Source organism: Onychostruthus taczanowskii, unplaced genomic scaffold, assembly GCF_017590055.1.
Source record: "Onychostruthus taczanowskii isolate IOZ18803 unplaced genomic scaffold, ASM1759005v1 scaffold75, whole genome shotgun sequence".
Taxonomy (NCBI): domain Eukaryota; kingdom Metazoa; phylum Chordata; class Aves; order Passeriformes; family Passeridae; genus Onychostruthus; species Onychostruthus taczanowskii.
Window position 1 is genome coordinate 2,179,592 of NW_024505339.1, and position 21,559 is coordinate 2,201,150.

Sequence of the window (21,559 nt, forward strand, 5' to 3'; positions counted from 1 at the left end):
GACAGTTTAAAAACCTCCTTTTTTTTTTTTTTTTCGGAAAAGACTTAAGTTCTGTGTTTGCCCGCTCTCCGGAGCCGGGGGTACGCAGGGACACAGCAGGGCCGCCCTCTCGCCCGCTACAGCCTCGCTCTGCCCGGTCTCTGTGGCCGTTCTCCCCGCTGAGCCCCTGGGCCCTGAACCGGCTCCGTCCGGCCCGGGACGTGCCGGGCTGGGGGTGCGCTGGCTTCGCGCTGTGCTGGGCTCCGGGGGTGCGCCGAGTCTCGGGGTGTGTTGGTTTCGCGTTGCGTTGGCCTTAGGGGGTGCACCGGGCTCGGGGGTGCGTTGGATTCGAGGCGTGCTGGCCTCACAGGTTCCGCTGGGTCTCGGGGGATGCCCCGAGCCCGCCGGGCCGGGCCGCGCTGCGGGCGGCGCTCGGGGCCGCTGCGCTCCGCCCGCCCGGCGCTCCTGGCCGCTCTCCGCGCTCGGAGCCGCCCCGCCGCTCTGTGCCGCCCCGCGCTCGTCTCGCTGGCCGCGCTGGGCGGGCCTGGCGGAGCCATGGCGGCCGTGCGGGGCCTGCGGATCTCGGTGAAGGCGGAGGCGAGCACGACCGCGGCGGAGCCCCGCGGCCCCGAGCCCGAGCCCATGGAGGTGGAAGAGGGAGAGCTGGAGACCATCCCTGTGAGGCGCTCGCTGCGGGAGCTCATCCCGGTGAGGGCCGAGAGGTCTGGGCGAGGAGGGGCTGGGTCCGGCGGTTCGGGGTGTCTGAGCTCTGTGGGGATTTTTGGGGGGGTTCTTGGGAAAAGCAGGGATGTGGGAGCGGGGATATGAGGGGACTCGGGCACGAGCGCTAAGGAAGCGGGAGGGATGTGCTGGGGAGGGAATGGAATAAAGGAAGCGGTGGAGAAGAGGATTTGGGGTGCAGTGTTGGGGTGTGAGGAGGCGGGGGGTGGGAGGGTGCACAGGGAGCGTTTGATGCCGGGAACACAGGGAATACCTGGAGCAGGAACAGGGGCTGACCGCGGGACAGCAGAGCTGGGAGTGGGGGCTCCGAGGGCTTCCTTCCCGATGTTTTTCTGCCCTTTTTCACTCGCTGATTGTTTCTGTACAAGTTTTAGTAGGATTAGGCTTAACAACTAAAAAATGGGTCAGAGTTCTAAAATCCTGAGTAATCTTTCACTCTCAAAACTTGGGTGAAAATTGTTTTGGAAGCTAATCTTTAATTAGCAGGTCTGCCAACGTGCTTGTGCTTTTGCACAACATGTGGCCTGAGAGACAGCATCGTGCTGTACTTCCTTGTGCTCCGTGAGTCAACCTCAGACACTGTGGGGTTTCAGCTCCAAAAATCATGTTTATTTTGCTTTTCCTTTTCTAGTAACTCTGGCCATTTGGCAGCATTAGAGGAACTTCGGTGCTGTTACTAAGAAAAGCGGTTGGATTGTGTGTGTTCTTCTAAACTGAGACTAACCTCCTTCTAGAAATGGTCCTTTAGCACAGTAATTATTGCAGCACAAGTGTAAAGAACACGTTTACTCCTAAAGAAAGGAAGAGGTGTTCTTCCAGCTCCAAACTTCTGCCAGTTGAGAGTGTCTGAATGAAGAGATGCCATTTTACAGATCCAAGTAATGGAGGGCACAGAATTGGGTCATTGGTCCAGGGGCTGTGGGGTTTAGTCCCTCTCTGAATTCAGCAGTCCTGACTGATAGAGATGAAACTTGTAATTTTTTCCCCTCTCATTCTCCATTTTTACCCTCTCTCAGTATCAAAACAGAAGTTTTTCACCTTGGGATTGGAATTTGGGGTTGAAATAATGATAGGAATAAAAAGTTACTTGTTTCATTATAGATGTGGCTTGGTGTTCTCGCTTTCTGAAATTAAAAGCTGCAAACTGACGTTTCAGTAGTCAGGTATCACTGTTAAATCTGCTCATGTTTTACAAGGAAATTATACCCAAACCCAAAATTGTGGAAGTCTTACTTGGGAAAGATGTTTGATGTCTTTTCCTGTATTACTGAGAGAGTAAAAGCTTAGCAGCATCTGACATAGAAACTAAATTCTGTCAAAGGAAAGAATCTTTACAGTGAGGGAAGTTTGGTTCAGTTCAGTTCAGCTTTTACTTTCACTGACATGAGTGCCTCTCTGTCCAGGGATGTAGGAAAAGAGGATCTATTCCTTGTAGGAATGATCAGGTGGTTTTTTCAGTGTAACAAGTGTGTTGCTTTCAGTGCACATTGAGATTTCATCACTATTTTGCTTCGTTTCAGGACACCAGTAGGAGATATGAAAACAAAGCTGGAAGTTTCATCACTGGCATAGATGTAACCTCCAAGGTAATTTTTGTGCTATGGCTCTTCAACATTTTGCCATTTTTGCCACTGGAGAGGTGGAACTATTTAATTTCTTTCTTCCCCAACATGCACAAAGGTTTAGCCTGGTGTTCAGGTGATTCAGCTGGTATGAATCACAGTGTGTGCTCCAAAGATCCAAAAACCTATAGTGCTTCCTAATAAATCTGGAGAACAAGGAGCTTCTCAGCCACTTCCCAAAACTGCACAAATTCCAGGCAGGCTGTTGCTCGTGAGCTACATAAGAGGAGCCTGCATTGCCAGTCTAAAAAGTTCTCTGGAGCCAGCTCTCCAGTGTTTAACTCATGCTCAGAGAAACAAATTCACACTTTTGTATATATTAAAAAAAAAAAAAAACCACGGGGAAAATAATATAATCTTCAGAGATTAATTTTGCCTAAAAGGCTTCTTTTAGAAGAGGGGGTTTCCTTAATATTTGTTAGTAAGGACTAGATAATGTTCCTGTTCCATGATGAGTCTGTGTTGTCCAAGCCACCTTGTTTTCCATGCATCCTGATTCCCATTGCTGGATCTACACAAAAATTGTTCTGTGACACAGAAATATTCTTGTGAATTACTACTACATTCTGAAACCTACAGGTCTCTCCAGAATTAACAGAATTATTAATATAAATTGTTGCTGTCTGGTAGATTTTAGGTGTCCTCAGTGCAGTTTGTTGAGCGTGCTCCTGACTCCTGTTTGGGTGCATTGTTTTGCATTTTGCAGGAAGCAATTGAGAAGAAGGAGCAAAGAGCCAAACGTTTCCATTTTCGGGCTGAGGTGAATCTGGCCCAGAGGAACGTGGCCCTGGACCGGGACATGATGAAGAAGGGTACGAGTTCATCCAGCAGTCAGGAGAAAAGATCCCTTCAGTTACTTCCTCACAGTTTCTTGACTTGATTTATCCTGTAATATTTCCTGCATTCCCAGAGGTTTTGCCTGATTACTGCTGAAAGGAATCATTTTGGGGTTTTTCCACCTCCTCGTTTGCACATCATTGTTTTTTTAACGTATTTGACACTTGCCACTTCACTCCTTGTTTTACCAGCCCCACCACAAAGGGAACATTTTTTGTGTGCCTTCTTTACTACTGCTAACTGCCCAGGATTCACCTTCTGGATCAGTGCTGCTTAAAGGATCTTTAAATGCTTCGTACAAAGCCTGGAGCAGTGTGTGGGTACACGTGGAGGACTCTGTGTCCTGTGCACAGGGAGATCAGACTCTGTGCTGTACACACAGGGAAGCTGCACTCATGGCAAGCTGGAACAGAAGCCGGGAGATGTGTGCACAACAGATTGGTGCTTTTGGCACCCAGTTAGTTCTCAAGGCTTTTTTTCCAGCTGGCAGCTTGGACCTGCTAAGCTGTGGCCTGGAACAGCTCCCCATCAGGTGATACAAGTGGAAGTGCTTTGTGCAGGGCCTTGTTTTGTTCTGGCTCTTTAGCGCTTAATGATAGCACTTTGGCAGTGTTCAAAGAGAAAAAAAAAAAAGTTTTTCAAGCTGTTTGGTTGGTGTGCAATCTCTGTATCTAGCAGTGCTTGAAACCTCTTTTAATTCTCAGTTTGCATTGTGGAAGAATAAACTAAGTTATGGTCTATGTCATGCCTCACTTCAATTAGTTCCTCTTTAGTTTATTTAAAGTATTTGCTTTATAAACTCATATGACATTAATCAGAAAACTTGCAATAAGTACCAGTTTTGTGTCTTTTCTTCTTTATAGCAATCCCTAAAGTAAGACTGGACACCATTTACATTTGTGGAGTGGATGAGATGAGCACCCAGGACATTTTTGCCTATTTCAAAGAGTATCCTCCAGCTCATATCGAGTGGCTGGATGACACCTCGTGTAAGTAAATAGAATATTTGTAATTCTTACTCTTTTATTTAAACCTGGTCACAGCTATATCTCTAAGGGGAAAAAGAAAAATGTGTAAAATGATGAAAAATGCCTAAAATTGTTATCTCCATCTTGACATAAGTAATATATCTGAGAGAGGGTGATTGAACTGTGCAGCTGGGCAGGTTGGGATGGTTTTGAGAGGAGGAGGAGGAAATTTGTTGCCATATTTGTGTAGTGCATGCTCCGGGAGAAATGGGTGGGTGGAAGGAGGTGGCAGCTGGGTGTGATTTCCAGAGACTGGAAAAGGAATGTGGGTACACATGGTGAGGGCTGTTTTGGGGAGTGAGATCAGCGAGATCAAAGGTGGTGGAGAGTTGTGCTTTCCTCACTGACACTGAAGCCTGTAGAAGAGTTTTTTGCTACAGAAAATGGAACTGGAATACTCTGAAATTGTCATGTGGCTACAAATCTTTTGCCTGAAATAATAGAAAAAGAAATAAGAGCCAGTGCAGGTTTTACAAACAGCTGGAAACTTACTGACAAGCATGGCTAAAAGCTGAGAATCAATACCTTCATTCTCTGGAGTGACCCTGAAGAAATTCTGCTCCAGTGCAAGACAAAATAAATGGTGACCTTGAAGTCACTGTATATGACAGCTTGAAGTACTGGCACAAGCTGATAGAAAATGTGAAACCCAATGAGCCCTGGGTAGATAATTGCAGTCCAGAGCTGCTGGACCTGTGCTGATGAATGAGCTTGGAAATGCACAGCTTAACTCTATCTGAGGCTTCATTTCCAAGATTGTCTTTTTTCTTAAATGCTACATGAGCAAACTCATGTGAAAATCAAAGCTTCAGGCCCCTAACAATATCCAACTATAGTTATTACACATATTTTTTAATGGTGAATTTTCATGCTGTGTCTGAGTTCCTTGTCAGCTACACTTGGTGAAAATATCAAGAAAAAGCTTTTTCTTTTCAGCATAGATTTGAATCATGGTGAAAACTTCAGTGTTCCCAACTGAATTACTTCTTAAGGTGACTTAGTGCAAAGGTGGATTTAGTGATCTGTGTTTCAAACCGATGAACGTGAAATGATGAAGGTTTTGGAAATTTGGAGATGGGAAGATGAGGCTGAGTGAAAAAAAAAAAAAGGAGATTTATTAAACAATCGTTGAAGTTAATACCTGGGTGTTCTTCACCTTGTAATTCTTGTCTGTTTGAGTAATTTAAGAGAGATTCTCTTATTTTGGGTCACTGTACAGTCTTCTTAATACCTGAATCCACTCTGCTTAACAGCAGAACAGAGACATTTGTTGCTGTATTTGTACCAAGTGCAGAGAGCTTTTGTTCAGATTCTGTTTCTAAGCAGTTTTAGCTCCTTCAATTTCAACATCTATGAAATGCTTTTAATTGGCCTAATAAGTTATATTTTAGTACCATCTGCTGATGCTTAAGGCACATCCTGAATGATACTGTGAACCTGTGTACTCTATAATCTCTGCAAAGTGCTGGAGCAGTCTCCTATTTTCCTGCTTTTTGGAAAAGATTAACAGAATTCTGCAGTAAAGTCCAAGGTTCTGTCAATTGCTAAAGGGGAAAAAGATCCAGGCTTCATTCCTGCCCCCTGCTGCTCCCTTAATCACATTTGTGTGGGAACACATGGATCCACTGACCCCAATGCAGTGCCCTGTTTGCTGTTTTCAGGAAGCCTCTCAAATCTATGGTTGTGCATTTCAGTGATTTTGGGTTTTTGATCAGCTCTTGTGTTTTGTACTAAGCTGAAAACTGTGTGTCCTTCAGCTTACCAGGTGTGTTAAAGAATACCACTTTCCCTGAATGTGACTGCAAGAGATCTGCTGGCTTTTTCTGTCATTTCTGATTTTTTGTCATTGATTTCCTTCCAGCAAGGCAGGGCAGATGTGACTGCTTGATGACACCGACTGCATTTGGGTTTTGTGTTTCTGTTTGTCCCAGGTAATGTGGTCTGGCTTGATGAAGTGACAGCAACACGGGCTCTAATAAATATGAGTTCCCTGCCTGATCAGGAGAAAACAAAGAGCAGAGAAAACAACAAGGAGAAGACAGCTGAAAAAACCAAGAAAGGTAGATTGAGATATGCAAATACAGCCATCATCTCATTAAATCAATGAAACTTTAAACTTGTGCTGGGGTATTGCATAACCTAAATTACTGAAGGAGCTTCTATCATATAGTTGCAGGTAAATGTATTCTGCCACTTTAAAAAAGGCTTTCATCTTGGAAACCTTTTGAAGAAGCTGCTTCTTAAAAGGTGGGTTGGAGCTAGACCAAAAGCAGTAATTCAGTCGATACTAAACGTGTTAGATGAGGCTGATACTGAGCTGGTATTTATAGTGGGCCATGTGCACAGAAATAGCTCTGTGTGATGTGCCCACAAAGGCAGGCAAAGTGGGCAAAAAGCAGGAGTGAGAAAATGCCCTATTTTTGAAATGCCACAGCTAATTCCCTCTTTGATGCACCACCATCCTTCAAGTGTATTCCTCACAGCAGCGTGACAGTGCATCACTTCAGCAGGGTGTGTATCAGCTCTAAATTTGGCTGTTAGCCTTTTGAGAAAGAAGTTATTAAAAGGTTGGTTATAAAAGAGCAGAGCAGCAAAAGTACGTGTCAGTGTCGTGATCAGTCTGGTGCCTGACTGCCTTGGTTGTAAATTTATTTCCCTTTTATGTGGGGAAGTTTAAAATCAGAATTTTGCTACCTGAGGACAGTTTTACTCTTAGGCTGCTGTGAGTGCTGTGGTTGGAGGTGCTCTATCGCATGATAAAGAGAAAAAAAAATGTTATTATATTTATTAACTTTTCCATAGATTTTGCTTAAAAATGCTGTGTATGACTTAAATGCAAGTAGCCAATCTCTCTGTTAGATATCTGCAGTGCTTCCAAAAGCCCTTCTGGGAAATTTGGTGTTTAAGGCTTTGTTAAATATGTGGATTCTTCGAATTCACCCCCTTTTCCTGCTCCTTTTCTCCGCAAAGCAGTGGCTCCTCAACCATCCACATGACTTTAATTTTGACCAAATGCTGATAAAGCTTCAAGTAAGACTTGTTAGGAAATTTTTGGAGATCAGGGACATTGCTTAAATGGAGCATAAACATATATATTTAATCCTGCTTGCTATGAATTGCATGTTATATTATCATTGCACCCCATCTGAAAATAAGAGCTGGCATCTGAATGACTCCTGTTCCTCTGGAAAAGTGGGATATTAGAGAAAGTACAGACTGTTCAATTACATCTTAAGGTGTGAGATCCATACAGATACCCTGGAGTCATCTGGCTTGGTTACATTCCTTTTTTTAGATGGGAATTTCAGGGCTGTTTCGACATTTAGGGAAGCAAAAGATTGGTCTGTGCTATGAGAAACTTCTAATTTGTGAGAGAGAAAAATGCCTGAGTACTCTCCCTGATGCAACTTAATTATTCTGGTTTGAATTTGGGTAATTTGTTTACTTAAATTCTCTCTTTGGTTTCAGTTTGGTTAATTGAGCTTTATTGTTTTCACTCAGGAATATTTTCAGGATCTTTTGAACAGCTGCCACTCTCTATTTTTTAAGTCCATTGTTGGAAGAAATTTAAAATAAGGAACTCTGAAATACAAAAGAGAGGAGTTTTTTAATCTTAGTCCTATGAAGTACTTTGAGATCTTTGCAAATGATATTGGCTTATCACACTTCATAGCTGTCCATAGTCATTACTTTTTTGCAATATTTTATTTCTTGGGGGCTTTGGAAATAAAATCACCATGAGTTTTCTTACACTGAGCTAAAAAGAACTAAGAAATCAAAGCAGCTCACAATTTTAGCAGTTCTGGAAGCATTCACTTATTTTTTCGTTATTTCACAGCCAAATGAAGTCTCTAAGGTTGTTTTTTCTTTTTCTTTTTACTACTCTCTCTCTCTAGGCTTTTAATTAATAACCTGTTTTACACTGTTTCCATTGGATGTTTGCAGACATTTGAAAAGGAGATGGAAAGAAAGGCTTTTATGTGCCTTTAGTGCCTTGGCCTTGCTGATCTCTGATTTTGAACACACTCAATCCTGACAGGCAGTGCAGTTTCATTTGCTTTCAAAGAATTAAATTAATGATGCACATGTGCTGCTGCAGGCACAGAGCTCTGAATTTCACTGTGCTCCACTTTTCCATAGGCTTTCACTGCTTTGATTATTCCCTAGGCTGTTCAGGAGGAAGGAAAACACCTTCAGGCTGATTTCAGACAATGTAGGTAATCATAAATCAAATGAGGCTGACACACTAAAATGGAGCTTGGTTTTGTTTTGTTTTGTTTTTCCCCAATTATTTTCCTTAGAAAAACAGGAGGAAAGCTCTGATGATGAGACAGAAGAAGGAGAGGTTGAGGATGACAATCCCAGTGATGTGGAGGTCAGTACAGCGGGAAGTGGAAACTCTGCTGTGGAAGTTCTGCTCTGGCTGGTGGGAAGTTTTCACAGCATTTTAGGTTTCTATTTGCAATTCACAATTTAATGATCAAAATAAATTAGGTGTGGAGTGACAGGGAGTGCAGGTGGTGATAATCCCAATGGAAAGTGCTTTGTGAAAATAGATTTTGGAGAGTTTAAGAGTGAGCCTGGCTTCTCTTTTCTGCTGAGAGGAGGCAAAGAAAGAACAATAATGGAAGGCAATGACCTTTCAGCAGGGAAAGTGCTTAGAGCCCTGTGGGATTTAGGCTGCCCATGGATCTGTGGGAATCAGCACACACAGTGATGTCCTGGCAGCAATTTAATCCTCACTGCCTGAGTGTACAATAGGTGTGATTAGGATTTCCTGTAGGAATGGCTCAGTGAGCACTCCTACATCATGAAAGTCTGAATTGGAGTTTCTATAAAGCAGCTATAAATGAAAAAGAAAGTTTTCTAATCATTGTGTGAGGGCATGAGAACCTGTTAATAAAATAATGTAGCTGTGAAACAGGAAAAATTTTTTTCTTCATTGCCCAAGTTTTGCTATTTATTTTCTGCATTTCAGTCAGTAATATAGAGTCATTTGACAATTACAGGATTTAATAACCTGAGTTAATTTTTCTGGAGCAAGAGAAGGAAATACTTTAAATTTTCAGGACAGTTTACATTAAAAATTAACATCAGCTTGTCAGGAAAATAAAGCAGAGTTCATTTGAACATCATTTGAAAAGTGACTTTCTTCATAATCACTAGATTGCTTCTCTGTAAGCAACCCATTTTTGTTCAACAGTCATTTGATTTTTGAGTCCAAAATACCTTTTTTTGCCCCCAAAGTTGGATGCCCTCTCCCAAGTAGAAGAGGATTCCCTCCTGAGGAATGACCTTCGCCCTGCCAATAAACTGGCTAAAGGAAACAAGCTGTTCATGAGATTTGCTACTAAAGGTAAATGACCACCCTGACAAGCACCCTGAATTCACTGCTTGTACTTTTATTTGTTGGCTAATTAATGACTCAAAGTGCCTACTTCTTATTTATAACACTTCTTATAAAATAACACTTCTTACAAACACTTAAAAAATAACACTTCTTGTAAAAGTGTTATTTTTTTGCTAATTGTTAGGTGTTAAGATTTTGCCATAAATCTACATTTCTTGTGTTAATTATATCCAGTTCAAATTGTATGAAAACTATTGTACCTGGAAATTGTATGTTGGGCTCAGGGCATTCTTCCCAATCCCATGGAACAGGAATGATGCCTTTTTCCAGAAGTAAATTCCACATTTTATAAGTATGGATACAACTGGAGATGCCAGTGGGGGATCAGTAAAAATGGTTGCAAAATACTCATTTTATTTATGAATAAAATAAAAATCCATATAACTTCTGGACCATGCAGGAAGTGGCACATTCATCAGGAAAAGAAAGGTGATGAGGAAGGTGAGTGGAAAGTCCAGCAGTGACAGGGGGATGTAATGCCCTGTTAAGCTGATCTGTGGAAACCCAGTCTCCCTGGAATTAAGTTTCTAGACACAAATAAAGCTGTGGTGGTAGGAGAAATTCCAGAGGTGTAAGCAAAATTGAATCCTTCATGGAGGAGGGTGAAGTAATTCTGATTTTAAGGCACACTCAGTCCCACTCTCTGTCTTTGGATGGTTATTTATTTTTATGCTGTGCTGTAAGTTATACTCTAAGAGGGAAAAATTCTTATAATTTATGTTTCTGCAGATGACAAAAAGGAGCTGGGAGCTGCAAGGAGAAGCCAGTATTACATGAAATATGGCAATCCAAATTATGGAGGCATGAAAGGAATTCTTAGCAATTCTTGGTGAGTGTTGGACAGAGGAATTGGAATGTTGCAGGTAATTGGACAAGCTAATCTAAAACTGTTAATTTGTGGATTTTCTGTGGAGTTTATGTAGATGCTTCAGTGTAAATAATGGTTTTGCAGTGTGAGTGTGAATTATAAGGAGAGACTTTTCTCATGAAAATGAAGTTTCTATTCAGACCAGCTCTGACATAAACATGTGTCTGCTGTTAAAGTAGGTGATCATTGCACATCCTTCATCCAGGATTTAGGGGTCATGAATGAGCCATAATTCCTGTGCCAGGAGTGTCAGCCTCTCTGTGCTTTTCAGGAAGAGGAGGTACCATTCCCGCAGGATCCACCGGGATGTGATCAAGAAGAGGACGCTGATTGGGGACGATGTGGGCCTGACTCCCCCCTATAAACATCGACACTCAGGTACTGGTGGCACTGGGGCAGCCCTGGGGGGACACTGGGATGTGGAGGGTGGGCAGGAGCTGGAGCAGTGCCTCAGCAGCCCCATGGGATATGTGGAAGTTTTCTTAAAAAAATAAATCTCAATCCCATTTTAAGAGTTGACAGGAAATTCCTGAGGTGGAAACTTCATTCTGCTCGTTGCTTCTCAAAATACATGTTGCTTTTTATGTGGCATTTTTCTTTTATAAAATTTAGGGCATGGGGACTGTGGCATCAAAGGCCAAGAGAAGGGATGAATGACTTCTTCAGCCTTCTTGGCAATTTGTCATACTTGCTACGTAAATTCTCCAAATCTCTAAATGTAGGACAGTAGGGATGAGAAAATTCTATTAATTAGGCTTGAACATCTTCATCTGCTACCTAAGGTAGAAAAACAATGGGTATAAAAATCTAACATGAGACAAGTGCAGTGTGATTGGCCTGTTAAAAATACAGCCACGGATGTGAGGAATCTCATGGAAGATTTTCCATGTTGGTCGTGCAGTGCTGTCTGAAGAGATGTCTGAGTGCTGGTGATGACTACATTGAAATTGTTTCTATTTAAATCACTGTGATGAATTCATAATAATGACACCTGTGTTCTTTTTGGCATTGCTGCTTGCAGGACGTGAAGGGATTTTTGCAGAGCCAGCAGCTGGCACATTAAGCCCTGTAAGATCCTGGGAATTGTGCTTAGCTCAGGAAGGAAGAACTGCACCTTCTACAAGAGGCAGTTGTGCTTTAATTACTCTGTCCAGCTTTGTGCTTGGCCAGGCCTCTGAGGGAGTGAACACCAGGGACATTTTGTCCTGTAGCAGTTTTCTGCCACTTATTGATTCCACTTAAAATATTCTGCAAAATACTCTCTCTCTTTAAGAAGAGAGAACTAAAAGAACTTCAGACTCATCTGTAGGAGATCATCAATTACAGTGAGGCGATTTTCCTTTAGGTTTGGTTTTCAAGTACTTTCTAAAATCCAGTCGATCAGAACGAGTTCATTTTGCTGCAGGCTTGGTAAATGTTCCTGAAGAGCCCATTGAGGAGGAAGAGGAGGAGGAGGAGGATCAGGACATGGATGAAGATGACAGGGTGGTGGTGGAGTACCGGGACGAGCTGCAGGCTTTCAGGCAGTCGCGGGAGCGCAGCGCCGCGCGGAGATCCAGCGCCAGCGCCTCCGACTCGGATGAGATGGACTATGACCTGGAGCTGAAAATGATCTCCACCCCCTCGCCCAAAAAAAGCATGAAGATGACCATGTATGCAGATGAGGTGGAGTCACAGCTGAAAAATATTAGGTAAAAGTTTTTTAGTCTTTAAAAGCAGCAGTTGAGAGCGATTTCCTGGTTTTAGTGACAGAGCTGTCGAAGGTTAAGTTAGCAAAATTATGTTATTTTGTATAGATTTTCTAACAAATACAGAAACTAGCCTTTCAATAGAATTAACATTTTGTTAATACAGCTTCTTCTGCAGGTCTGATTTTCTAACAAGAAATACAGAAACTAGGCTTTTCATGGGATTAACTTTTTTAATACAGCTTCTTCTTCAGGTCTCTCTATCCTTGCTTATTAATAATAATGAAACTTGAAGTAAAATCAAGAGAGATTTATGAAAACAACCATAATTAACAGGGAAAAGGAACTCCTCTTTCTGTTTTCTCTTTGCACCTTGCTTTTTATCTTAGAAAAAAAATAACCCTCAATTCTTATTGACAAAAAGAAATTTATGTTCATTATAGGCTTACTAACCAAAGTTGTATATATTGTAGATCAATAAAATGACATTCATATAAACCCAAATAAATATTACTACCCCTTCAGTAGGGTGGTTATACTCATTATAATGTCAACAATTTTGAGGCTGCCTTGAAATGAATACTGAGGTATTCATGGAATTATTGTTATATTTAGGATTCTGGCTTGAACAGCTTCTAAGCATTGTTTTTCCTCTTTTTCTCAGCAGATAAATCCTGATATTCTTATTTTCTGTGATGTAATTTTCCATATAAGCAGACTTAAGAACTATTCTAGATTGAATTTTATTTAGAGGACATCAAATCTATGATTTTTTTTAGGAATTCCATGAGAGCAGATAGCATAGCCACCAGCAACATCAAAAACAGGATTGGCAGCAAAGGATCCTTGGAGAAAGTTGCAGATGTGAGGCTCCTGTTGGAAGAGAAACGTCAGAATAACGCTGGGCCACGGCAGCCAAACAGCACTGTCAAATCAGGTGACTTTATCACTCATTGCTGGGTAGAATTGTCACTAAAATATATTTATTTCACACCTGTGCTCCACTGCAGATAAACTCTGCATTCACACAGTTTGTCCTCACTAAGAGATTGAGGTGGGAATTGCTTTGGGGAAGAAATCAAGTTCACTTTAGTGAAAGTTTTTTAGTGATGTTGATTTCCATCCATTTTCTTTGCCTGTGCCAATCTGCTCCCACTTTGTCCTTTTTGATTTGCTCCCTCCTTGAGGCAGAGATTCTCTGCAGCTGAGAAACAGCACACAGGGAAGGTCATGCACAAAATCAAATGTAAAACACTGACTACACTTACAAATACACATTAAAAATGTGAATTGCATGAAGATGGGAGGTTTTCATTCGGCAGGATTTATTTCTGAGCTTAAATAACTTATTTATTCGACTTAAATGTATATAATTTCAGCTGCTTCTGACATATGTAATATTATCTGACTCATAAGTGAAAAATACCTTTTTGTATCAATGAAATGTCAAAATTATATTTGTATATTTTACCTCTCCTGCCTGTTTTGAGCCTCTGACAAGTTGACACATGGTCCCAAAATTTCCTTTCCCTTCATATTTTTGTCTGGACCCCCTGTATGATTGGGAACATCCAGCTAAGCCAGGCAAACTTCAGAATACAAAATTCACATCAAGGGTTAAGTATTAATATCTTTAGTATTCTTTTTATTTTATTCTGCCAAATACCAAGCAGTGGTAGAATTGTAAATCAAGGTATCTGTTACCTGAAAAGAGTTGTTGAAGGCAGACCAGTTTCCATGGACTTTTCCCTCCTGCTGGATATTTACACACTCTGCTGCTACACCAGAAAAGCAGCAGGCCATGGGGTAACTTAGGTTTTGATCTTTTGGACAGAACACAGCTTGAAAACATGAAATGTTAATTTTGTTGCCAAAACTGAAATGAAATCTGGCTAAATTGTATTGCAGAAATTTCCAGGAAATCTGAGTATTTAAGTCTGAAAGACTTAAATAAACAGGCTGAAGAAAAGATAAAAGCAGAGAATCTGTCTAGTTTCAATAGTGGATGAGCATAAACTGAGCTGGCAGAGTAGAGTAACGGCCACAGGATTTATTTTTGTCATTTTAATCACTGAAAATATCCCCAGATGTGAGGCAGAGACTGGGAAAAAGGCCACACTCTCCAGAAATCAAAGCTCCAAGCAGTACGTGTGCTCCTCGTCGAGAACCAATCTCAGATGTGCACAGCAGGCTGGGAATCCCCAAACAAGACGTGAAAGGCCTCTACTCTGACACCAGAGAGAAGAAATCAGGTTAGTTGTCTGCAGAAAATGTTCTGCTGCACTTCCTTTGGTTTTGGAGTCCAAGAGAAATCCCAGCAGACAGCCATGAAGGGGAGCAGTTGAATGAAATTCAGGATAAATTAGCAAATGTTTGTTCAGAGCTTTGAAATCTTAAGTACATGTAGGGAGGAGCCTGGGGGGTTTGGGAGCAGTATTTTTATGGAGGTGGGGTGAAGATCAAGGACTGCTTTCAAACTGTGGGCACCAAAAGAAGTGTCAGGAATGCAGGGGCACTGGAAGTGTGAATTAAACATCCTCTGCAAATGGGGAACAATGAACAAGGCTGCCCTGAGCCTCCTGCAGTTCAATTTCAATTACTCTTCAAAGCATAATCAGTTCCATGCCAAATATTGAGGTGGGAGGAGTAGGAAGGGTTGAAGAGTTTGTGAGTTTAAGAATTGGTTCCTTGACTTCTTCCTCTCAGTCCTGTCTGTCTTGTTCTTTTTTTAATGTTTGTTTTCATCTGCTTAGGTAATTTATGGACCAGACTGGGGTCTGCTCCGAAGACACAGGAAAAGACTCCAGAGAAAGCTGAAAACTCTGTGGCATCTCCAGAGGAAGATGACTCTGAGCTGCAGAGGGTTTGGGGTGCTCTCATTAAGGAAAAAGAACAGTCCAGGCAAAAAAAGAGTCGCTTGGATCATTTACCCTCCCTACAAATCGAGATCAGCCGGGAAAGCAGCTCTGGCTCAGACTCTGAATCATGATGGGCTCACAGCCTGACCCTCCAGGTGCTGACTGCAGCCTGGCAGGATCTCCCTTGCCCAAAAGCTGGACACTGGCAAAGACTCTGCAGTGAAGGTTCCAGAAGTGTCTCTGTTCCTTTTCTACAACAAGAGAGGCATAAACCACTTGAAACCTGAAGCGAAGACGTTTGTCTGGATTCTGTGGCTGGCCCTGTGCTCTGTGGGGCACTGTCATCTCTGTTTATGACAGCAAACCTGTAGTGAATTGTAGCAAAACATTTTCTCCCCCGAGCTTTGAACTTAAAAGATGAGGCAGAAATGCTCTGTATTTTTAAGGAGACCTTTTCTGTTCTTGATGTTTTCATCATGGAGGCTTTTAACAAAATGTTTTTCACACTTCATCCAAAGAACAGGGCATTTATTTCATGATCCAGATCACTGCCTTGCCCTTCTGGCTCTTACCAGCACTTTTCCTTTCCTCTTGAAGTAATAACAATAACGCTTCCTGGGTGGGCAGCCAGCAAGGATAAAGCATGAAGGGATTGATTATCACACTCCCTTCCTCCAACACACTGAATGTAAATCCAAGTTACACATTTTATTACAGTTAAATTCCATGTATGTATCCCAGTGGCACCCCAGAATCCAAGGAATCCTGCTCATTTCTTTTGGTGGTGCCACATTCTGCTGTAGCAGGGATTAAGATGTTCAGGACTGCAAAGTTGGATGTTTGACAATTGTGTAAACCCCTGAGGGTTTGGGGGTTGGTTTTTTTTTGGTGTTGTTCCACAAGGAGAGATTATATTCCTGTCATTCCACCTGGATTATGTCCTGAAGCAATCCAACAGCTGGAAAGCATTTTTGTATTTGTGAGAGTCTTCCCATTGGCCACGGTGAAAGCTCTAGTGATGTTCTCCTCTGTGCTGTTCTATCTGTGTAGAAGTGAAAGAGAAAAGGAAAACTTTAGGATCACTGTCTCCTGTCAATATTTTGGATGTTCTTCCTGTATATTACATGTGAATGTGGACATGGGTGACTTGTTCCATTCAGCTTTTTTACCTGCACATTTTCACCCCTCCCTGGGTAGGACAAGGGTTTGATCAGTGTGCAGCTGCTATTCTTTTTTTTTTTTTTTTCATGTTGCCAGTAATTCTGAGTGAGGAATAATGCAGCACATCACATTCAGGTAAACAGGTAGCAAAACCATTTTAACAGTCTGAAATCTGTTTGGATTGTCCCTGTTCCTTGGTTCTGTCAGTCCAAAATACCTGTCAGCTTCTCTTCCCATTTCTGCTTTTTAACAAGCAAATTTTTCTTGTTTGGGGTTTTTTTTTTTTTTGCCCCCCCTATTTTTTTTACTAAGTTGAAGTAGGTTTGAGATTTCAGCAAGGAATCTGCAAAATTAACTTTTCTCATGCTTTTTGATGTGCGAGGATAGCAGCATGTCAAATGAAAGGTCAAATGACAGGCACAGTGACTGAAGGGCAATCTGGGGGCTGACCAGGCTTCAAGCCTTACTCTTTCCTTGTTTTGTGACACTCATCCTTGATTTTATATTTAATTATTGAATATATAAATGTCTCATAAAAGTAATGTTGAGAGAAACGCCTGCAATGTCTGATCACTGTAATAACTCATTTTAAACGTGTGCTTTCACTGATATCCTTTCCCAGAGAATCACTCCCATCTCTCCAGATCCTGATAAAATTTATTTCACTGGTGTCTTTTTGCCAGTAAACCTTTGTGTTGTGTCACTGCTTTGAATCCATTGGGACCTTTCTTTTTCCTGAAAGGAATCAACACCTCATGCACCAAAGCTGAATTATTGGGAGCCCTTGTGTGGTATTTCCATGTCAATATTCCGAATTTAAACCAGGTGAAGGATAAACTGATGAGAATAGGAATAGAGGATCTCTGGCTGATATAAAAGATGTGTGAAATCAAGCACAGTCCTGTGACCCTTAATTTTGCTTCTGCCTTCCAGGTTATCAGAAATACGCCTTAAAATTTCCCCCACGCCGGTCAGGACTGTGCTTTTATGGTTTTGGGGTGGGTTTATGTGTGAGCACACAGGAGCTTAGGTGCAAGAAGAAATGAGGTTTATTGTTTAGAGAGGGTTTTGTAATTGAGTGTGCCTGGTTTTGCTTTTTTACAATGTCCAGAGAAGCCTTGGAGAGTGCTGGTATCAGGAATTCTTTCCAGTTTTGGGCTTCCTTAGTTACCCGAGCCAGAAGTGCTGGGATTTGGTAATTAAAAATGAACTCTAAATTTTAAGTCAATGTTTTTTCCTCAGTGTTTTAACTTCCATCCATTTGATCAAGAGATTGCAAAGAGAATTTTGTTCCAGGTTCCCTTTTGTTTGTGTTCAGCTGTTCAATCCTTAGCTAATGTGATTTTTCACTCACCTCCCAGCTATCATCACTTTCAAGAATTTGATGCAGAAATTGATGTTTGATAGGGAGACAGGACCTGTGTATTTCACTAAAATGTGTTTATGTTGAAAATGGCAAAAAAAGGAGAATGTTGGCTTTGGCTGTTGCTGGAGGATCTGAATTTTAGGTGATTTGTTATAATACCACACTAGTCCTTTTTGTAGGAAGTTTTTGCTGTTTGGAAAATGGATTTTTGATAAATAGTTCTTCAGGCTGACTGAACACGTGGTGTTGAGGGTGAAATTTTAAAGAAAAGGTGGCTTTTGTGTTTCTTCTAAAAACGATGGCTGATGCACTTAACAGAGAGGAAAGGACACCAAAACACCCCTATTTTCAGTTCAAGATGACACAATGAGAAAAGAATGAAACTTTTATTTAAAGACAGCTGTTCTGTTCTAAATAAAAGTGGCCTGAAATCACTCGACCTCTCCAGTGTTCCTGGAAAGGGCAGGGCCGGTGCTCCCTGGGGCTGTGCCCGGCCGGGGGCCACATGAGAGTCCCTGCCCGAGGCTGTCACCGGTCCCTGCCCTGAGGTGGTGCCTAAATCTGGGGGGTTTTGGGGTTTTTTGGGGTTTTTGAGCGATCCCCGCAGCTCCGCCCGCCCCGTTCCCTCATGGCCCACACGGCAGGAAATGGAAGCCTCGGCGCCCCCCGCCTGTGGAGCAGTGGCACAGCCCGCCCCCGCCGCGGGGGTGGTACGGTCCAAGGCTTTATAAGCGGCCGCCGAAAAGAGTCGCGCCTTTTCGTCTTGTGCCTTTGGAGGGGATAAGGTGAGAACGGGCCGGGCTGGGATCAGGGCCGTGTTCGGGGCCTGCAGTGCGGGCAGCGAGGAGGCGCAGGCCCGGCTTGCCGAGCGAAGCGGCCGTACCGCTGAGTGAGCTGAAGCGCTCGCTCCCCTTGCTCGGCAGTGGTAGCGGCCGCCGGGCCTGCCTGGGCCGCGCGGGCCGGGCCGCGCCATTGCAGGGGCGGGGGGGGCGCGGCCTCGCGGCGCGTGGCGGCTCACGGCTCTTGTCCTTCAGGCCACCATGGAGGCGGCACCGGCACCGCGACCCCGCCGGCAGCGCCGGGACCCCGCCGGCACCGCGGGAACCCCTCCCCGGTAAGTCGGGAGGAGCTCGGCCGGGCCGGGGCTGTGTGCGTGGGGCATCGCTGCGGGGCACGGCCCTGCCCTGCCCGCGGCTCCGTGAGGGCCGTGCAGGGATCTGCTCCGGGGAGTGCTCGGCATCCAGCGCTGTCCGTGGATTTTTGTGGCGCTGCGGCCATAGAAATCAGCAATTAAAGCCCTTTTTTAAAATTTTTCCATGTGCTAGACCCTTTCTGTGCAATTTAAAGTTACACCCATAGCATTGGAGTGTTCGCCATTTCAGTATGAAAAGTGCCTTGTTGGTAAATGCAACCTTGTGAGCTGCATTCTTACATTAGTCTTAAGTTTACCTAGTTTAAATTCCCTGATTTCCAGGAAAATTTAAAACTTTTTTTCTAAACTGGAATTTCCTAAATTTCCAGTTAATTTAGAGAGGATTGCTGAGTACTAATAGCTGTCTGATATAAATATTTCAGTGATTCATAAAAACGCAAACACGGGTGGGAGCACAAACAAGTTGGCCATGAGGGTCTGGTTTTGTTCTTGTTTTTCCCTGAATAAATCTTCTTTATTCTGTTAAATCTAGTAACACTTCTCTTGCTTTTACTCCCACAGCAGAAAGATGCCTTGAACTAAAGAGTAAGTGAAATTTTTTCTTTTTACATTAGGGTGTGCAGAGTTGTTAAAGGGGGTTCCAGGCCTTTACAAGTCAAAGATAATCTGTAAAAATAACACTTCAAGTTAAATGAAAACTAAATAAAACTGGTTTTATGTACTCACAAGTTAAGAGTTCATACTTCATACGCAGAGGGGAGATTGTATGAGGTGAAAGCTGGTGTTTTGAGTGATGAATTAGAGGAGTTAATTAACAGCTGTTGATGATGATAACCCTGAATAGGAAGTGCCGTCAGATGCGAGAACTGACGATACCCTGGTTCTGGTCTGAAATGCAGCTACACACAGCAGCTCCAACCTCCAAATTCATCCTCTGGAGCTCAGCAGGCAGCTTGTGTCCATGAACTCATCTCACCTTCCTGTCCCTGTGTCCCACTTCTCTGCAGGGCTGGCCTTTCCACCTGGTGTGACACCGCAGGGCTGGGAGCAGCTGGGGAGCTGGCCCTGATGTGAAGGTCAGTGATGGGTTTGAGTGCACTGCACAGAGCTGTGTACCAGGTGAAATGTAAATTCAGCACGAGGTTTATAGGGTAGAAGGAGCTTGAGTCTGTGTTCCTTAGAGTTTTAAGCCTGATCTTTGTTTTCTGATGTATTTAGGTAGAGCCTGCAGGTCTGTGCTGCCACGTGCTGGTGGTTGATGTCCCCCCACTGATGGGACAGCTCAAGTCCTGTGGAGGGCACTGAGACAGAGCAGGAGAATCTGCTGGGTGAGTTGAATATTTATTGTGTTCCTAGCTGAATGTGGTGGCTTTTGGCTGCAGTCTCAAAAAGAGACTTAATTATACATTTAGAGCAGAGTTTCTGCTCTAAACCCTTAGGCAAAAAAAAACCAAAAAAAACCCAAAACAACAAACTTTGGACTGAAATACAGGCAGTAAGTGTGTGAGAGCAGCTGTTTCTGCACTGTAGACAGAGATAAAGTGTGTTCCTGCCACAAGTGTCAGTTTCTGTGATATCATGTGATGAAACTAACCCAAACTTGCTGGAATTACCGGCAGATTGACTGGTGGTGAGCAAAAGGTCTTCTGATGATATCTGACTCATTAACAAATGCACTAATGATGATTGAGGCTGGTTACCTGACCCTGCTCCTGTGTTCCAGGTGATGCTGCTGCAGACATCTCTGAGGCAGAAGGACTCCAACAAAACACCTTGAGGATTTTGTGTAGGCACATTTTCTGCCTGTTCCAAAGTGCTAACAGTTAAAGTGGTTTATTACATGAACATTAAAATAGTTTTTAAAATCCCCACCGTGTTTGGTCGCTTCATGCATCAAGGAACCTGGGCACTGCTGTGATTTGCTGTGAGATGAAGAAGATGTACCCAGACTGCAGAGTGCTCACTGCAGATCATGCCAGTGGGGTTATTGTGGTAATTAGAGTTACACAAGACACCAAGAGTTAATTACTGCAGAGATCAGCCCTTCAGCACTAACAGCCAGAGCAGCAAATGCAGCTGCATCTGTAGCTTGTTTGCAGGCTTGCTATTTGTCGTTTTGATCTCAAAATTGAATGTAAAGTCTGCTGCAGAGGCAAAGTTCAGGGGTTAGGGGGAATCTTGGCAACTTGAAGATGCTTAAAAGAGTGGAAACCCAGTGTTTGAGGCCAAAACTCCCAATTAGCTTAATTATGTCAGTACAACTGTCAGGTTATAACACTGGAGTGCTGCAAACATCCAAACTGATGGTGCTGAGCCTTCTGCCCTCCTGGTGTCAGCAGTGAGGATTTTAGGGTGTGCTTTTTGCAAAGGCTTTTTGCTTTCTGTAAAATTTAATTAATAATTAAACTAATTCCTCCGAGCCTGTGGTCACTGCCAAGGGGGGATCACAATGTTCACTGCACAGCTCCAAGTGGGAGAGCTGTGGATTGGCTTTGCCTTCCCTGTGGAGTGCAGGTGAAGATCTGAATTTTAATTTTCATTTTCTGACTGAAAGGTACTGCATTTTCATGCTGCTCATGTGGCATCCCAGGGCAGTGTCCCTGTCCCTGCACAAGCACAGGTGACTGCTACCTGAGGTACAAATTGCACAAAATGTTGAATTTCAGGAATTTCTCTTAAATTTAGTGTTTAGAAAAACAGGTTCAGTGTTTTTCAGAGAAATCTCCTGGTTCTACAACATGCAGGTAAATTCATCTTTTTTTTTTTCCTAGAATTGTTGCTGTAGTACATCCAGGCCTTAATAAAAACACTGAGCCTGGGCAATGGAGTAGGTAAAACATGTTTGGAA

General features: G+C 42.9%; 1 protein-coding gene, 1 long non-coding RNA gene and 2 other non-coding genes across 4 annotated transcripts; all 4 read left to right on the forward strand.

The window, feature by feature from the left end:
- The first annotated feature begins 512 nt into the window (after positions 1 to 512).
- Positions 513 to 17,992, forward strand: NCBP3 (nuclear cap binding subunit 3). The gene is made up of 13 exons (XM_041422818.1): positions 513 to 687; positions 2,241 to 2,306; positions 3,049 to 3,154; positions 4,043 to 4,168; positions 6,139 to 6,267; positions 8,509 to 8,582; positions 9,455 to 9,563; positions 10,347 to 10,446; positions 10,757 to 10,863; positions 11,891 to 12,176; positions 12,953 to 13,110; positions 14,261 to 14,425; positions 14,927 to 17,992. Exons 1-13 carry the CDS (start codon positions 535 to 537, stop codon positions 15,160 to 15,162), a joined length of 1,815 nt encoding a protein of 604 aa, XP_041278752.1. The 5' UTR covers positions 513 to 534; the 3' UTR covers positions 15,163 to 17,992.
- A 320-nt stretch (positions 17,993 to 18,312) lies between these two features.
- On the forward strand, positions 18,313 to 20,572 carry LOC121345798. Its single transcript, XR_005954003.1, has 6 exons — positions 18,313 to 18,343; positions 18,593 to 18,672; positions 19,273 to 19,296; positions 19,719 to 19,787; positions 19,930 to 20,039; positions 20,435 to 20,572. It is a non-coding gene; the product is annotated as an uncharacterized LOC121345798 (long non-coding RNA).
- Positions 19,532 to 19,605, forward strand: LOC121345905. Its single transcript, XR_005954025.1, has one exon. It is a non-coding gene; the product is annotated as a small nucleolar RNA SNORD49 (small nucleolar RNA).
- LOC121345901 lies at positions 20,290 to 20,363 on the forward strand. Its single transcript, XR_005954021.1, has one exon. It is a non-coding gene; the product is annotated as a small nucleolar RNA SNORD65 (small nucleolar RNA).
- Positions 20,573 to 21,559: the final 987 nt, after the last annotated feature.